Source organism: Musa acuminata, chromosome BXJ2-8, assembly GCF_036884655.1.
Source record: "Musa acuminata AAA Group cultivar baxijiao chromosome BXJ2-8, Cavendish_Baxijiao_AAA, whole genome shotgun sequence".
Classification (NCBI taxonomy): Eukaryota; Viridiplantae; Streptophyta; class Magnoliopsida; order Zingiberales; family Musaceae; genus Musa; species Musa acuminata.
In genome coordinates this window covers 37,970,447-37,989,923 of record NC_088345.1, presented here as the reverse complement: position 1 = coordinate 37,989,923, position 19,477 = coordinate 37,970,447, and the positions used below count along the sequence as shown (strand labels likewise).

At 39.9% G+C, this 19,477-nt stretch overlaps 1 protein-coding gene across 1 annotated transcript; it reads left to right on the top strand.

Annotated features, from left to right (window-relative positions):
* The first annotated feature begins 211 nt into the window (after window positions 1-211).
* LOC103994911 (large ribosomal subunit protein uL24y-like) lies at window positions 212-975 on the top strand. Its single transcript, XM_009415373.3, has one exon. The coding sequence runs from the start codon at window positions 273-275 to the stop codon at window positions 732-734; it is 462 nt and encodes a 153-aa protein (XP_009413648.1). The 5' UTR covers window positions 212-272; the 3' UTR covers window positions 735-975.
* Window positions 976-19,477: the final 18,502 nt, after the last annotated feature.

The following is a 19,477-nucleotide window of genomic DNA, read 5'->3' as shown; positions in this document are numbered from 1 at the left end:
AATTTTGGAGGAAAATGATGTAATTTGTTAAGTGTTCAAGGGTACACGTGTAAATTACCTCAGCTTCATAAAAATGTAAATACGACGGGAATTGCACGTGGGTATGCCTATATCATATATTTTGTGTTAAGAATGAGGGTATTGAGGTCATTGCATGTGTCTCCAAACCCTAGCTCTCCTTGGCCTTATTACTAATAATTTTCCCGTCTTCTTTTCTTCTCTTCCAAGAGCAATTCCTTCGCCGCCGTTCTCCGCCGCAGCCGCCGGTCAAGATGAAGTACAACCCGCGCGTGTCGAGTTCCCGGAGGAAGTCCCGGAAGGCGCACTTCACTGCCCCGTCGAGCGTCCGGCGGGTGCTGATGAGCGCTCCGCTCTCAGCGGACCTCCGCAACAAGTACAATGTGCGGTCGGTTCCCGTGCGCAAGGACGACGAGGTGCAGGTGGTGCGGGGCACCTTCAAGGGCCGCGAGGGCAAGGTCGTGCAGGTATACCGCCGGAAGTGGGTCATCCACGTCGAGCGCATCACCCGCGAGAAGGTGAATGGCGCCACCGTCAACGTCGGCATCAACCCCTCCAAGGTCGTCATAACGAAGCTAAAGCTGGACAAGGACCGCAAGGCCCTCCTCGACCGCAAAGCCCGCGGCCGGGCCGCCGACAAGGCCAAAGGCAAGTTCTCGGCCGAGGAGGTCGCCGCCGCCGTTGCCGGTGCGCCCTCTCTCCAGGAGATCGATTGATCTCATCAATCCCTCCAACGATTAGCCCGATCGGTCCGTCCTTCATCACCTACCTACCATAGTTATGTCGTCATCTTGCACTACTACCTTTGCTTTTTCGATATCTAAGAGATGTTTTTGATTTCAAACTGTGCGTTGTTTCTGGTAGATGATGGTTCAAGTAAAGTCTACTATTCTTATGACTAGATCTAATGCGAACCTACATCAATGGATTTGATGCGAACATTCTCTTTTAGATTCATTGCATGTGTTCTTGACTCTTTCCATGTTGATGATGGGTATGCTGTTAGTCCTCATTTGCGTTCTGATTACTGTATGTGATTTCCCTTCTGTTATGTTGTTCGTCTCTTCTATTCTTCTTGATTCTTATTATTTTAATCCGTACGCCATCTTTTAATAGGCTGTTCATTTCTTACGTTCGTGATTTCCATTATCGTAGAATCATGGATATTCTTGTGTTCTTGATTTCTCTTATTCTATAATTATGAAAGTTCCTGATTCCATCTTTTAATATGTTGTTCTTTGATTCTTTGATTCTGTTTAGGGTTGCTAGTTTCTAATTGAGGCCGATTAATGTTGCAGATAGTGTTTCTTGAAGTATAGGATAGTGCTTTGAACCAAGAAATTGAAGTTAGTGTCTATTAATCAGAGCTCTATCACTTCTGGACTCTGATGTTTAGTTTTAGCTTTATTTTCAGCTGAGTCATCATGGGAGATCCAATTGATTAAAATTTGATGCTGTGTTTTTTAGAAATTATTGATCCTATCTTATAATATGTCGTCCGTGTATTCTTAGGTTCTTGATTTCTACTATTTTATAATTATGGAAATTCCTGATTCCATCTTTTAGAATGCTGTGTGTTATCTTGTATTAACATATGTTATTATAGAATCATAGATATTCTTGATCCTACATTAGGGTTGCTTGTTTCTGATTGAGACCAATTGATGATGCAGGTAGTCTTTCTTGAAATCTAGAGCACGTCAGAATAGTGCTTTGGAACAAGAAATATTGTAGGTAGTATCTATTGATTAGACCTTTATCCCATCAAAATCTGATGCTTAATTGTAGTTTTATTTTCAGATAGGTCATCATGGGAAGATCCAATTGGTTAGGATTTGATGTTGTGGCTTTTAGAAATTTTTGGTCCTATCTTATGTTATGTTGGCAGGCAGTATCTTCTTATTTTCTTGATTTCCATTATATTATAATTATGGAAATTTCTGATTCCATCTTTGAAATGCTGTCCATTTATGTTCTTAATTTATATTATATAAAATTATGGATATTCTTGATTTTTAAATTAGGGTTGCTAGTTTCTGACTGAAACCAATTGAAAATGCAGATAGTCTTTCTAGAAATCTAGAGCTTGTTAGTATAGTTTATTGAACCAAGAGATGGTGAAGTTAGTATCTATCGATTAGAGCTCTGTCCTTTTAGATTCTGATGTCTATTTGTAGCTTTATTTTCAGACAAATCATCATGGTAGATCCAATTGGATACAATTTGAAGTTGTGGTTTTTAGAATTCTTGATTCCATCTCATAATATGTTGTCGATGTTTTCTCAGGCGCCTGATTTCTATTATTTCATTATTATGAAAATTCCTGATTCCATAGTTGTTTCTTTGTTCTTGATACATATTATTATAAAATAATGGATATTCTTGATTCTATATTAGGGTCTACAGTTTCCGATCGAAACCAATTGATGTTAGAAGTCTTGAAATCTAGAGCTCCTTGGAATAGTTTTTGAACCAATAAATATTGAAGGCAGTATCTATCGTTTGAGCTCTTCCTTTAGAAGTCTGATGAATAGTTGTAGCTCTATTATTAGAGTAGTCATCATGGGGCGTTCTAGTGCGTTAAAGTTTCATGTCCTCGGGTTTTTTATTTTGATAATTATATAATCTTTGAAGTTCTTGATTCTTCCTTAGGGTTGTCAGTTTCTGATTTAAACTAATGGATGGTGCACATAGTCAATAGTGAAATCAAGTGGCTGTTGGAGTAGTGCTCTGAACCAAGAAAATTTTGAAGCTAGCATATATCAGTTAGAGAGCTCCATTCCTCCAAAATTTTGATGTTTAGTTGTGGGGCTTTATATTTTCAGATTGATGCTATGGTTTTTTTGCCTGTGGGTCATAACAAGGGGAGACTGGGTGGTACACAATTTCTAAATTTTGTGTTTTTAGATTGTTTTGAAATAAGAGGAAATATGTCTTGAAGGGGAAGGTTATGGAATTTAAGTATGACTTGATCCGAATCCGAGTTTGATGCTCCATATATGCATATCGTTCCGAAGTGTGTTTGGATTAGTCATTATTAGAACACGAGAGGGAGCGTGATATTAGGAGTTTTGCTTTATCAACTGAACCATGTTTCACAAATGGATATTAGCTTTGAGTTCACTTCAGATCCATATACATATATGCATTACAGGTTGCATTACAAGGTTATTAAGATTTATGAATCAATCGACTTCAATAAAATTGATTATTTAAAAAATAATTCTTATTTATATTAATTTTGAATTAGTATTAAGATGAGAAAGAAGACGATTATTTTTGTTCATTCGCTATTTTCGACGGCATCTATTCCTTGGGTCAGCTCTGCCTTCCAGCTCCTTTCCTCTCCTGCCACCATCGATCGTTATCTTTGTTGCTCGGGTCATCTTATCATTGACATTCGAATTTCAATTTATCAGCAGTGTCACTTTTTGTCGCGATCGGGTCTGTTACCGCGAGCCCAATTCCACTCGGCGGGCCTGTCTGACTCCGTTGGCTTTTAGGCGTCACGATTTCCAGCCAAGAATACACGGGAAACTAAGATGATATACACCGATTCGATTAAGATGAAACCACTTCAAGAAAGTGGAATGAAATCAAAGAAACAGAAGGTTAAAGGCAACGCAAGATATCCGACAAGAAAAAATTCACTTCCAGCCAAGTCATTGCGATCGGATCTCTCCAGCATTAACCTTACCACGAAGCATCTCGATGCAAATGATGTAGTCACATTACCGGGCTCAAGAAACTACCAACATTCAAAGATTTGATTCAGACGAAACCAACTTGAGTCATGCTTTTCTTGGTAATTAGAACAAAATAGAAACGAATCCATGAGAAGAGAATAGAAGAAGGCAACATAACGACTCCGACGAGAAAGAAATCATTTCTTCACATCAACTCCCCGCCAAATCAACTGCAACAATCTGTAGCCCTCGAAGAACCTTCCTATACAACTGGATTCAACTATCTCGAAGCAAATGAGCTACACACCACCGATTCAGAAACTATGTACGCAAAGTACCGATGCAGATGAAATCGAATTCTTTAGCTTCAAGAAGAAATCCATTAAAGACAACATAAGAAAAGATAGACCAATCAAGAAAAATAAAGCAGATGAGAGGGATTAAGGCGACATCACAACTGCATCGAGAAACAAATCACTTATTCTGACTAACTCTTATCCGAAGCTCTACAGCAATCGGTAGCCTTAAAGAACCACCCTATGCAACCAAACTCACAAGTATTTTGAATTAAATGATCTACTCATCACGGACTCAAGGAACCAAATTCTTCCCTCATGGTTAAGAGTGTTGGTACGGAGATATTATCGACTAACCAGAGTCCAAGAATTAACTTATCAAGCTATCATAAAAATATTCAAGTTACCAAAGAACAAGAAAGTACTCATTGTGACTTGGGACGAAACGAGTACATCCGAAGACGAGGAGCAAACCGATGAAGACGAAGTGGCGAACTTATCCTTAATGACTCTATGACAATGAGGTAAACAACTCAAATGAAACTCCTTTACCTTATTTTAAAATTATTTGATACTTTTCATAAGTTATTTTTAAATTAGTTACAGTGATTGAAAAAGGCGCTCGGGCGAGGCGAGGTGAGGCCCGAGCGCCTCGCTAATGTCCTAGGCGGTGCGCTTCAAACAGGTGTCGCCTGGGCGCTCGCCCGAGCCCAAGCGCTGGGTGCTTCGGGCGAGCGCCTAGGTAAACCAAGTGACCGAACCAGGATTTTAGATCTGGTTCGGTCCTGGTTCGGTTGTTAGTTGGTTCAATCGAACCAACTAAACCGATATAACCCTTACCCAACCCTAACCCGCTGCCACTGCCGCTCCCGATCCCGATCCTGATCCCGATCTCGCTGCTCGTCGCTCCTGCTCCCGTTGCCGCTGCTCGCCGCTGTCGCTGCTCGCGCCTCCCGCTGCCGTTGCCGCTCCCGATCCCGATCCTGATCCCGATCTCGCTGCTCGTCGCTCCTGCTCCCATTGCTGCTGCTCGCCGCTGTCGCTGCTCGCGCCTCCCGCTGCTCACGCCTCCCGTGAGCCCTCCCAGGAGCCTTCTCGTTGCTCGCGTCTCCTGCGAGCCCTCCCGCTGCTCGCGCCTCCCGCGAGCCCTCCCGCTGCTCGCGCCTCCTGCTCCCTTTCCCTTTCCCCTTGCCGCTGCCGCCGCTCGCCGTTGCTTCCTTGTTTCTCCGTCAGGCTTAGTATACAGCATACTCTTAATATTAAGTTTATTTGAATTTTGAAATGATTAATTTTCAATACTGTTAATATATTAATAATATATTATTTTGATTTTAATGTTGTTAATTTTTATTTATTTGAAATTATTGCTAGGTTTCAACATAAATGACAAGTGTAGAGAGCAACTCAATAGAGTCTCCAATGGTATCAAAAAAAGATCCTGCATGGAAGTATAATTATTTGAAGGATCTGAATGATCATAATGCAGTGACTTGCATATTCTGCGATAAGACTACCATAGGTGGTATTTTTCGTGCAAAACAACATCTAGTAGGAAATTTTAAGAATGCAGTAGCTTGCAAAAAATGTCCACCTGAGGTAAAAGAAGAGTTGCTGAGTTATATGAATGAAAAGAAGACACAAAAGAATGAATCTTACGGAAATTTACCAGAAGACAATGTTGAACATCTCAGGGATGAAGAAGAAGATTATTCTATGAGTATTAACCCAAGTGAAAAAAGAGTATACGACAAAAAGGAAAAAGAAGTTATGAGTACTAAGAAAGGTAAAAAAGGATCGATGGATCTATATATGCTTCAAGGATTCCAGAAACAACAAGGGCAAGCAGGAGGCTCAAAATTTAGACAAACAAATATAAGTGATGCTTGTGATAAAGAAATAAGAGGAAGAATAATTCAGCACATTGCTCGCTTCTTCTATCAGGCTGGTCTTCCCCTTAGTACAACTCGTTTAGATAGTTTTAAGGATATGATTGAAGCTATTGGAAGATATGATGCAGGATTAAAACCTCCAAGTTATTACCCTTTTTTGCTGCTCAGGGGATGATATTTTTCGCTCCAAAAGTACTTGAGGCTTTTAGGGTCGGTTTTAATTTGAAATCGTCGGCCAATCAAGTAGGGTCTCCACCTCGTTGCTGCGCGCACAATGGCGAGCATCTCCTTATCATATGTTGACTTATTTTGATAGGAGGGAGATAATGCCTTGCTAGTGTATGTGAGTGGTCAACCATCTTGCATGAGAATGACTCCAATTCCGACTCCAGATGCGTCGGCCTCAATAATGAAGGGTCGGTTGAAATATGGTAGTGTTAGCACCGGCGTCGTCGTCATGGCTGCCTTAAGTTTGTCAAAGGCAGCGGAGGCTCTGTCCGACCATTGGAAGACATCTTTTTTCAGTAAGGAAGTAAGTGGTGCACTGATCTCTCCATAGTTTTTCACGAACTTGCAGTAGTAGCCTATTAAACCCAGAAAGCCATGTAGCAATTTTATGTTTCTCGAGGTCAGCCAGTTTTGCATTGCTCCAATTTTGAGGGGTCTACTACCACACCTTCCTCTGATATGATATGCCCAAGATATTCCACCTTCTTTTGAAGAAAACAAAAATTCATAGTGGTTGTTGTGTGTTTAAAAGGTGGTTTTCGGTATGTCTTCTTCGCATACTCGTATTTGATGATACCCGGATCGAAGGTCCAGCTTTGTGAAGATTTGTGCTCCCTTAGCAACTCATCTACTACTGGAATAGGGTATTTATCTTTGATGGTTATGCCATTGAGAGCTCAGTAATCAACACATAATCGTCATATTCCATCCTTCTTTCATATGAGGAGCACCGGTGAAGAGTAGGGGCTGCAACATGGCCGAATAACTCCTGTTTTGAGCATCTCTTTTACAATCCTTTCTATTTCATCCTTCTGGAGATGTGGATACTGATATGGCTGAGCATTTGCTGGAGATTTGCCTAGAAGAATCGTTATACAATGATCATGCCGATGGGTAAGAGGTAGGTTGCGCGGTTCGTCAAATATATATGAAAATTCAGTAAGCAAAGGAAGTAGATTTGGATCTTCAAATTGTGTTGGCTCTCCCTTAGTTTGCTGCTCAAGTTGTACAAAAAAGGCGCTGCATGCTTTATGCAAAACCTTCTCCATTTGTTGTGTGCAAATCGTCGTTACGTCGCCCTCACGTTTCCCATGCAGTATCACCTGTTTCTCCTTACTGTAAAATTTTATAATTAGTTGCATAAAATTCCATGAAATATCACCTAATGTCATCAACAATTTAATTTTGAGTATGACCTCATGATCATCAAGAGGGAGGAGGAAGAAATATGCAATTATCTCTTGGTCCTGTAGCAACAGTTTCACTTGCGGGCACCTATGATCACAATTCAAAATCCATTCGTTGGCGACCTTAACGACAAACCTGCTGCAATTCTCAATTGGTAAGTTTATATGAACAATAACCTTACTGTTTAGGAAGTTATTAGTGCTACCTGTGTCAATGAGAACAGTGATCGGTTATTGTTTGAGAAGACCTCCAACTTTCATCGTTTGCGGGTTTGAGTAGCCAGCTAGTGTATGTACCGTAACTTCGGTCAGTTGTGGCTCTTCTTCTACATCTTCTTCTTTATGTTCAAGGCTCTCTTTTGGATGTTCAATGACCTCTTCTTCTATCTGTTCAATCATAAGAAGTCCCCCTTTACTACAGCGATGCTCACGGCTCCACGGCTCGTCACAATACCAACATAACCCCTTCGCATATCGCTCTCGAAGCTCTTCTCTTGTTAACCTCTTTGGTGTAGGGACTTGGTCGACAGTAGGGGGGCTAAGGGCTTCAATATTACTGGTTGAGTAGCGACCCTAGTCCTCCGAGCTTCATGGTTCAATTGCTCCTCTTGATGTCGTGCGAAAGATATGGCTGCCATAAGCATATACGGTTGTCGCGCTTTAACTTCTCCTCGGATCTCCGGCTTGAAGCCCTCAATGAAGGTCCTCAATAGCTATTTTTGAGACCAATCATGAGTTTGATTAGATAACCTTTCAAACCTGGTTTGGTACTCTTGAATGGTAGAGGTTTGTCGGATCTTTGCTAGTTGTCCGTCAATATTCTCGTAATCGGTTGGTCTGAAGCGGATCAGCAGTTCTTCTTTGAATTGTCACCATGAAAGGACTCCATAAGTATGTTCAAACCAGTCAAACTACTGTATAGCATCCCCTTCAAGATGTATAGCTGTAATTTTCACCATAGATGCATCCACGGTTTTATGGTATCGAAAATATCGCTCTGCGTGCGAGATCCAACCAATTGGGTCTCCTTCTTCCCATCTAGGGAAGTCCACTCTCATGCATGGATAGTTGGGGTTGATCATAGAGCTTCTCCTCTCTTGGAAGTCATATCTTCGGGCTTGGTGTGATTGGGCAAAGCTCTCTCCTTGATGTGATTTCTTCGGGCTTAGTGGTCGGCCCAATCTGAGTTCGGTAAAGAGCATCCGAATCTTATCCTCCATTCGCACCTCGAAGGCTTCAAATTTAGCATTGATTACCTCCTCAGATGCCATAGTATATGCCGCCAAATCTGTGATGTTAAGATCTCTCTTTTGTTGTCGGGTTAAAGGCATATATTGGTTGAGAGAGGTGATGGTCAAAAGGGTTGGTGGATGTAGGCTACGGTTTAGGATTGTTTTGTGGCTATTTTGGGTGCAGTTTGAGGGTGTGGTTTGGTGGAGTTTTAGGGCTGTGGATGAATATTTTGGATCTGTGGTAGATGGTAGCAAAGGTTTGATAGAAATCAGTAGAAGTTGCAGCAAGTATGTGTTGTCTTGTAAGAGTAGAATTGTCATTGAAGAAACAACGGTTTCTCGACGTAATTTCCACCAAAAACTTGAGAGAATTGAGGAGGGAATTGATAGCAAAATCACAGTTTATATGACAGCAAGGATATCTAATTTAATCAAGAAAATTTTGGCAGTATAATAACAAGGAAATTGGTGCAAGTTACGATTGCAGAATTCTCGTCGAAAAATTTCAGCGGGTTATGACGAAAATTTGCAGCAACATAAAATCATTTTTAGAGATGAATTTTCTTAATAGATCAATCTTAGATGGAAGCCAAGATGATATATGAAGTGTATAAGAAATTTCATTCAAAAAAGATTACAAATAGATGGGTTAAGGCAACAATATGCGGCTGAAATTTTCTGCAACACATATTTTTAGATATAACAGATTGGACGTAAAGGATCAGTGGTTTGATGAATCTCGGATTTTGATGATGAAGTCAATTGTCATTTGTTATCTAATCTATATGTTGAGATAAGTGTGCAGGATTAACTACGATGAAAGTAAGACATACAGTAGGAGTTACGCCAGAGTCAAGATAATGATCACGTTGGGAGTTCGAGAGTTCGACGGAAGTTCGGACAGTCGTCGGAGGTTCTGCGGGAACAAATCCGAGAAGTCCATGAGCTTGCCAAAGAAGCTCGTCGGAACTCGCCAAGTGGATCGTCGCAAGTCCAGGAGTTTGCCGGAAGTCCGCAGGAGCATCACCGAGGGTTCATCGGATGATCGACGGAAGTTCGCCGGAAGCTCGCCAGAAGAAGCGATTGACGCACCGGAGCAAGTTGCAGTAATTGTCTTAGGAAATATCGTAGTTAGCACAATGATTAAGTTGGAAATGAGAGGTGATCACATTAACTTAATCTTGGGGCAATTGGGCCCTTGAAAAACCCAAATTGGGCCGAATGGATCAACCCATTCGGACCCTGATTTCTGGCAGGAGGTGCAACCGCCCAAGCCAGGAGGTGGCACCGCCTGGGCTAAGTCTCCGAGCGAGACTGGGCAGTGCAACCGCCCTAGCCAGAAGGTGGCACCGCTTGGGCTCAGTCTCCGAGCGAGACTGGGCGGTGCAACCTCCCCTGACAGGAGGTGGCACCGCTTGGGCTCGGTCTCCAAGCACTGGTTGAGCGGTGCAACCGCCTCAGTCAGGAGGTTGCACCGCCTGAGCTCGGTCTTCGAGCTCTGGCAGGAGGTGCAACCGCCCCTGACAGGAGGTGGCACCGCCCAGAGGCTCAGTCTTCGAGCTCTGCCAGGTGGTGTAACCGCCAGATCCCGGAATTTCGAGAATTGACAGTTTTGAACTCCAAATTTGAACTAGGTTGGGGCCTATAAATACCCCACCCATTCAACACTGAAAGAGCACTGAACATACACCAAAATCTTGATCTTGTTCTGTGATTTTTAGAGCTCAAAATTGTTGTAAAGGCCAAAAGTTCTTCTCCCTCTTTTCTTCCAAGTTCTGAGTTTTAAAGAGAGGAGAGAAAATTCTGTAAGGGTTCTCTCCTAAGCCCGTCAAAAGGAGTGAAACTGTAAAAGGGTGGTTGGCCTTCGCCTATTGAAGGAATGCCTCTAGTTGACGTTGGTGACCTCGTTGGTGGAGGAAGCCAAAAGTGGAGTAGGTCAAGATTGACCGAACCACTCTAAATCTCGGTTTGCATTTACTTTGAGCATCTTATCTTTACTGCAAACCTCCTCAATAGCTTACTGGCTTCTATGTTTTTACGAACGTGTTTCAAAGTTCAGTGCTTTCCGAATCGACGTTTAGACGCAAATCAGTTTTATCGTACGAACATCATATTTCAGTTTGCGCTTACGTTCTGATTTCCATCATAACTGCAAACTGCCTTTATATATTTGCTTTAACTGCATCTCGCTTCATCTCAAGTTAAAGTGGTTTACGAATCGGCTTTCACACCAAAATCGCTTTTATCGTACGAACGTCGTATTTCAGTTTGCGTTTATATTCTGATTTTCATCACAACTGCAAACTGCTTGTATAGATTGACTTTAACGTCATCTCGCTTGATCTTAAGTTAAAGTAATCTTAGAATCGGCTTTCACACCGAAATCGTTTTTATCGTTCGAACGCAGTTTTTTTTTTTATCGTTGAAAGATTTCCATTGCACTAATTCACCCCCCCCCCCCCCCCCCTCTTAGTGCTCTTGATCCTAACAATTGGTAACAGAGTGGGGTTAACTCTCAAACGGATTAAAACCCAAGAGAGATGGCATACGCCGGAAACCAAGAGGGCCATTCTATTACACGTCCACCCATGTTCAATGGGACGGACTACACCTATTGGAAGACCCGAATGAGGATCTTTATTATTTCTATGGATTTTGAACTTTGGAATCTTGTCGAAAATGAAATTTTGAAGTCTTCTCTTCCAATGATCGATTGGAATGAATCGGAGAAGAAGGCTTTCACTCTTAATGCAAAGGCTATGAATGCCTTATTTTGTGCGCTTGATAAAAATGAGTTCAACCATGTTTCGGTTTGTGAAACCGCATTTGATATTTGGCACACACTCGAAGTGGCTCACGAAGGCACAAGTAGAGTAAAAGAGTCAAAAATCAGTCTTTTGTTACATTCTTTCGAACTTTTCTGGATGAAATCGAGTGAGACAATTGGCGACATGTTTACCCGTTTCACGGATGTCGTCAACGGTCTAAAAGGACTTGGAAAAAGTTTTTCGGATTTTGAGCTCCTAAATAAGATTCTAAGATCCCTTCCTAAGAGTTGGGATCCTAAAGTCACTGCTATTCAAGAGGCGAAAGATCTAAACAACTTCCCTCTTGAAGAACTAATCGGGTCATTAATGACCTACGAGATGACTTGCAAAGCTCATGAAGAGCATGAAGACATCCTTCTAAAGAACAGGAAGGATATAACACTTAGAACTTCAGAAGACTACTTGAGAGAAAGCTCAAGTGATGAGGACTGTAACGATGACTTGGCACTTCTAATAAGAAAATTTAAAAAATTCATTAAAAGAAACAAGTTTAAAAATGACACAAAAAATAAACTTGAACTCAAGAAGGACCAAGTTATTTGCTATGAGTGCAAAAAGTCGAGACACTATAAGAGTGATTGTCCCTAAGTTAAAAAGAGAATATCAAAGAAGAATGCACTCAAAGCAACATGGGATGACTCAAACGTGTCCGAAGAAGAGGAGTCCAACACTGAGCAAGTTGCTCATTATGCCTTAATGGCCATCGGAGAGGAGGTAACGAATTTAATAGATGTAGATTTATCATTTGATGAATTATTAAATACCTTCCATGACTTATTTGATGAATGCAAGATTATTAGTAGAAAATATAAATTGCTAAAAAAGGAGCATGATAGTCTTACTTGTAATTTTGACAAGTTAAAAACTGAATATCATGATAGTTTAAGTTCATGCATAAAATGCCATGATCTAGAAACTCTCCAAAAGGAAAACTTGCTACTTAAGGACACCTTGAAGAAATTCGAGGTTGGTAGCAAGTCATTGAACATGATCCTTGCAAACAAGGGTCACGTTCCCAAAAGAAGTGGAATAGGATTTGTGAGAAGTCCTCACCAAAATCCAACCACCTTTATAAAAGGCCCCATCTTACATGTTCGACACCAAAGCAAATGCAACTTTTGTTGCAAACCTGGACACAAAACGCATTATTGTCCATTCAAGAAAATTAGTCCGAACAAATTAATTTGGGTTCCTAAAGGAACCATGATAAATTCTATGCAACATGATAAACAATGTAGATCTATTTTTTAGGCACCCAAAAGCAAATGAGTACCTAAAAATCATCCTTTCTTGTAGAAACCTATACTATCGCAAGCTAGGAGCAAGAGATGGTACCTTGATAGTGGATGCTCAAGGCATATGACCGGAGATCCATCTCAATTCTCTAAGCTCACTAGCATAGACGAAGGCTATGTCACATTCGGAGACAACAACAAGGGTAAAATCATTGGCAAAGGAACCATAGGTAACAAATCCAACTTCTTTATCGAAGATGTTTTGTTAGTTAATGGTTTAAAATATAACCTCTTGAGCATTAGTCAATTATGTGATAAAGGATATATTGTCAGATTCGAATCTAATGCTTGCATCATTGAAAAACCACACAAGAACACGTCTATGATTGCATTAAAACAAAATAACGTATACACTATTAACATCAATGATTTGTGTAATGAAATGTGTTTTTCGGTTTTGAATGAAGATGCTTGGCTATGGCATAGAAGATTAGGTCATGCTAGCATGAAACTAATCACTCAAATATCATCTAAAGAACTTGTAAGAGGAATTCCTCATATCAAGTTCATCAAAGATAATGTATGTGATGCTTGCCAATTAGGTGAACAAATTAAGGGTAGTTTCAAATCTAAGAATCAAATAAGCACCTCTAGGCCCTTACAATTGATCCATATGGACTTGTTCGGACCAATCTCTACATCAAGCCTAGGAGGTAGCAAATACGCCTTCGTCATTGTGGATGACTATAGAAGATACACATGGACTTACTTCTTAAAACAGAAAAATGAATGCTTTAGATATTTTACCAAGTTTTGTAAACTTGTTCAAAATGAGAAGGGTTCTATGATTTCGTCAATTAGAAGTGATCACGGTGGTGAATTTCAAAATCATGATTTTCAAGAATTTTATGAACTCAATGGATACAACCATAATTTCTCTACTCCAAGAAATCCTCAACAAAATGGAGTAGTAGAAAGAAAAAATCGAAATTTACAAGAAATGACAAGAACCATGTTGAATGAACATAGCCTACCCAAATATTTTTGGGCCGAAGCCGTAAATACTGCATGCTATATTTTGAATAGAGTTCTAGTAAGACCCTTACTCACCAAAACTCCCTATGAGTTATGGAACAACAAAAAACCCAATATTTCATATTTTAAAGTCTTTGGGTGTAAGTGTTTTATTTTGAATGAAAAAGATAACTTAGGAAAATTTGATGCTAAATCCGATGAAGGAATCTTTCTTGGTTATTCTTTGGTTTCTAAAGCTTTTCGTATCTTCAACAAAAGAACTTTAATTATTGAAGAATCTATTCATGTTGTCTTTAATAAGATTTCCGAAATCAGGAAAAACGATTTTGATGATGATGTTAATTTTGATTCCTTGAATTTAAATGAAACCCCATCTCCAACTAGCAACTTGAATGCATCCACTTCCGAAACATCCTTACCCAAGGATTGGAAGTATGTAGATGCTCATCCTAAGGAGCTAATCTTAGGAGAAACATCAAAGGGGGTTCAAACATGTTCTCTTAAAAATTGTTGTTCCAACGCTGCTTTTCTCTCCCAAATTGAACCTAAATGTGTTGACGAAGCCATGAAAGATGATTCATGGATTATCGTAATGCAAGATGAATTAAATCAATTTGAGAGAAATGAGGTGTGGAAGCTTGTTCCTAGACCAAATGACCATTTAGTTATTGGTACTAAATGGATTTTTAGAAACAAGCAAGATGAATATGGTATCGTGGTTAGAAACAAGACTAGATTAGTGGCCAAATGTTTCAACCAAGAAGAAGGTATCGATTACGAAGAAACCTTCGCTCCTATGGCTCGATTAGAAGCCATAAGGATGCTCCTTGCCTATGCTAGTAGTAATAATTTTAAGTTGTTTCAAATGGATGTTAAAAGCACTTTTCTTAATAGCTTTATTTCCGAAGAAGTCTATATTGAACAACCTCTTGGATTTGAAAATAATAGCCTCCCTAATCATGTGTTTAGATTAACTAAAGCTCTCTATGGTTTAAAACAAGCTCCGAGGGCTTGGTATGAGAGACTTAGTTCTTTTCTTATTGAAAATAATTTCACAAAAGGCAAGGTTGATACTGCATTGTTCATCAAGAATTTTGAAAATAATTTTCTCATTGTTCAGATTTATGTTGATGATATTATCTTTGGTTCTACGAATGAATCTCTTTGTGAATCTTTTGCTAAAACTATGAGTCTTGAATTCAAAATGAGTTTAATGGGAGAATTAACATTCTTCTTAGGCTTACAAATCAAACAACTAAGCAATGACATCTTTATTAGTCAAACTAAATATACTATGAATTTGCTGAAAAAGTTTAATATGAATAACTCAAAAGCTATTAATACTCCTATGAGCACCTCCACTAAGTTAGAAATTGATGAAAGTGGAGAAAGCTTCGATCAAAAAACTTATAGGGGTATGATAGAAAGTTTACTTTACCTCACTGCAACTAGACCAGATATCATGTTCAGTGTAGGACTTTGTGCTAGATTTCAATCAAACCCTAAGATATCTCATCTCAAAGCAGTTAACATAATACTTAGATATCTTAATGGCACCACAAATCTAGGATTATGGTACCCAAAATCAGAGAATCTTGAGTTAATTGCTTATGTTGATGCAGACTTTGCTGGCTGTAGACTAGATAGAAAAAGCACATCAGGAACATGTCAATTTTTAGGACATGCCCTTGTTTCCTGGTCATCTAAGAAACAAAACTCGGTTGCACTATCAACAACCGAAGCTGAATATATTGCAGCAAGTGCATGCTGTGCACAAGTTGTATGGATGAAAAACACCTTAGAAGATTATAAAATTCATCTTAAAAATATTCCTATTAAATGTGATAACACAAGTGCAATATGCTTAACGAAAAATCCTATACAACACTCAAGAACAAAACATATTGATATTAGACATCACTTTATACGAGATCATGTTACTAATCATGATGTAATCATAGAATTCATTGATACTAAACATTAACTAGCTGATATTTTTACAAAACCTCTAAGTGAAGAACAATTTGATTTCATAAGAAGAGAACTAGGAATGTTGATGTGTCCGAGTACATAAACTAGTTAAAATTATCTTTCGGACTTTATTGAATGATCAAATCACTTGATTGCCATTACATGCCTAAATAACATGTTGGAAATTATGTGTTGAATACAAAAAATTTCATAACAATAAGCATGTTTTGTCTTCATGATTGTATTTAAAAATCAATAGCATAGTCTTGTCTGAATGCATGAAAGTGTTAATTTCATTTTCGGATTCGCTTAACAATTGGTATCCTAAAAATCGGATTTTCTCATACACTTATTATATGAAAAATATTTTTCTGAAATGGATTTGATGAAATGATTCCTGCTTATGAATTCCATCTTGAAATATGGATGATAGTGTTTTTACTTACAAAGATTTGTTTGACATACATATCTTGATACCTGTAAAAATGAAGCATGATTCAATCTCTCATCGACTTTATCTTTATGAGTTGATCTCTCATCGGTTTTAACTTCACTCAAAGTAAACTCACAAATAGCTGGTGTCACAAATAGCCTTCCTCCTTCATGCAAAAAGATTATAACAAATAAAAAGAAAGAAGTATTCAAAGCAATCTATGTATCATGCTTTCCTTTATATGCTTGGAAAATAACATGTAAAGGCATGAACAACTATCACGCTTATGCTCAAAATTCGCTTATTGTTCTCCTACTATCACAATTACCATGCTTTTTGTTGATGACAAAGGGGGAGAAATATATGAGTATCAATGCCATGCTTGCATCACTGAGAAATATATAAGTATTAATGCCATGCTTGCATCACCAAGAGATATGTGAATTGATGCTATGATTGCTATAATTTGTATTATGCCTTGTTTGTATCTTGTAATGATATCAAAATCTTACTTCGTAGTTTTACATGTTGATATCTTACAATATGATGAATTGCTACTATTACCATCATTCAAACCTGTTATGTAAAATTTGAAAATGAATGTCAAGCCTTGACATCATCTTCAGAGAGATACATCATGATGGGAATCATGATAGGAGTATTGATAAGTTTAAATGATTTTAACTTATCAATATGTCTCTTGAATTCAAAGGTTTTGAATTCTAAAATGACTTATCTCAAGTATGGCATATATACAAGGGGAGTTAAGGTTAACTCCATTATCAATTGATTGTCATCATCAAAAAGGGGGAGATTGTTGAATCTCGGATTTTGATGATGAAGTCAATTGTCATTTGTTATCTAATCTATATGTTGAGATAAGTGTGCAGGATTAACTACGATAAAAGTAAGACATGCAGTAGGAGTTGCGCTAGAGTTAAGACAATGATCACGTTGGGAGTTCGAGAGTTCGACGGAAGTTCGGACAGTCGTCGGAGGTTATACGGGAACAAATCCGAGAAGTCCATGAGCTTGCCAAAAAAGCTCGTTGGAACTCGCCAAGTGGATCGTCACAAGTCCAGGTGTTTGCTGGAAGTCTGCAGGAGCATCACCGAGGGTTCATCGGATGATCGACGGAAGTTCGCCGGAAGCTCGCCGGAAGAAGCGATTGACGCACCGGAGCAAGTTACAGTAAATGTCTTAGGAAATATCGTAGTTAGCACAATGATTAAGTTGGAAATGGGAGGTGATCCCATTAACTTAATCTTGGGGCAATTGGGCCCCTGAAAAACCCAAATTGGGCCGAATGGATCAACCCATTCGGACCCTGATTTCTGGCAGGAGGTGCAACCGCCCAAGCCAGGAGGTGGCACCGCCTGGGCTAAGTCTCCGAGCGAGACTGGGCGGTGCAACCGCCCTAGCCAGGAGGTGGCACCGCCTGGGCTCAGTCTCCGAGCGAGACTGGGCGGTGCAACCTCCCGCCAGAAATCAGTGCAGCGGGTGAATTAGTGCAGTGGAAATCTTTCAACGATAAAAAAAAAAACTACGTTCGAACGATAAAAACGATTTCGGTGTGAAAGCCGATTCTAAGATTACTTTAACTTAAGATCAAGCGAGATGATGTTAAAGTCAATCTATGAAGGCAGTTTGCAGTTATGATGAAAATCAGAATATAAGCGCAAACTGAAATACGACGTTCGTATGATAAAAGTGATTTTGGTGTGAAAACCGATTTGTAAACCACTTTAACTTGAAATGAAGCGAGATGCAATTAAAGCAAAGATATAAAGGTAGTTTGCAGTTATGAGAGAAATCAGAACGTAAGCGCAAACTGAAATATGATGTTCGTACGATAAAACTGATTTGCGTCTAAACGCCGATTCGGAAAGCACTGAACTTTGAAACACATTTGTAAAAACACATAAGGCAGTAAGCTATTGAGGAGGTTTGTAGTAAAGATAAGATGCTCAAAGTAAATGCAAACCGAGATTTAGAGTGGTTCGGTCAATCTTGACCTACTCCACTTTTGGCTTCCTCCACCGACAAGGTCACCGACGTCAACTAGAGGCCTTCCTTCACTAGGTGAGGCCAACCACTCTTTTACAGTTTCACTCCTTTTGACGGGCTTAGGAGAGAACCCTTACAGAATTTTCTCTCCTCTCTTTAAAACTCAGAACTTGGAAGAAAAGAGGGAGAAGAACTTTTGGCCTTTACAATAATTTTGAGCTCTAAAAATCACAGAACAAGATCAAGATTTTGGTGTATGTTCAGTGCTCTTTCAGTGCTGAATGGGTGGGGTATTTATAGGCCCCAACCCAGTTCAAATTTGGAGTTCAAAACTGTCAATTCCCGGAATTCCGGGATCTAGCGGTTGCACCGCCTGGCAGAGCTCGAAGACTGAGCCTCTAGGCGGTGCCACCTCCTATCAGGGGCGGTTGCACCTCCTGCCAAAGCTCGAATATCGAGCTCAAGCGGTGCAACCTCATGACTGAGGCAGTTGCACCGCTTAGCCAGTGCTTGGAGACCGACCCAAGCGGTGCCACCTCTTGTCAGGGGAGGTTGCACCGCCCAGTCTCGCTCGGAGACTGAGCCCAGGCGGTGCCACCTCTTGGCTGGGGTGGTTGCACCACCCAGTCTCGCTCAGAGACTTAGCCCAGGCGGTGCCACCTCCTGGCTTAGGCGGTTGCACCTCCTGCCAGAAATCAGGGTCCGAATGGGTTGATCCATTCGGCCCAATTTGGGTTTTTCAAGGGCCCAATTGCCCCAAGATTAAGTTAATGGGATCACCTCCCATTTTCAACTTAATCATTGTGCTAACTACGATATTTTCTAAGACATTTACTGCAACTTGCTCCGGTGCATCAATCGCTTCTTCCGGCGAGCTTCCGGCGAACTTCCGTCGATCATCCGATGAACCATCGGTGATGTTCCTGCGGACTTCCGGCAAACTCCTGGACTTGCGATGATCCACTTGGCGAGTTCCGACGAGCTTCTTTGGCAAACTCATGGACTTCTCGGATTTGTTCCCGCAGAACCTCTGACGACTGTTCGAACTTCCGTCGAACTCTCGAACTCCCAACATGATCATTGTCTTGACTTCAACGCAACTCCTACTGTATGTCTTACTTTCATCGTAGTTAATCTTGTACACTTATCTCAACATATAGATTAGATAACAAATGACAATTGACTTCATCATCAAAATCCGAGATTCAACATGGTTTATATTGAGAATTTTTTGATGAAACCAAAGGGAAATCCACTGTTATGAAGTGTCAAAGCTATTATAAAAAATTTGTAGAGATTTGGATAGAAACAACGTAGTATCAAGATAAAAAAATTGTGCTATCCGGCGGAAATTTTACAGTGCAGATTTTCAAGTATAGCAGATTAGATGTAAAATGTCAATAGTTTATATTGAGAATTTTTTTGACAAAAC

What these genes read in the sequence shown, in the direction of transcription:
- LOC103994911 (XM_009415373.3), top strand. Translation starts at nt 273, where the DNA reads ATGAAGTACAACCCGCGCGTGTCGAGTTCCCGGAGGAAGTCCCGGAAG.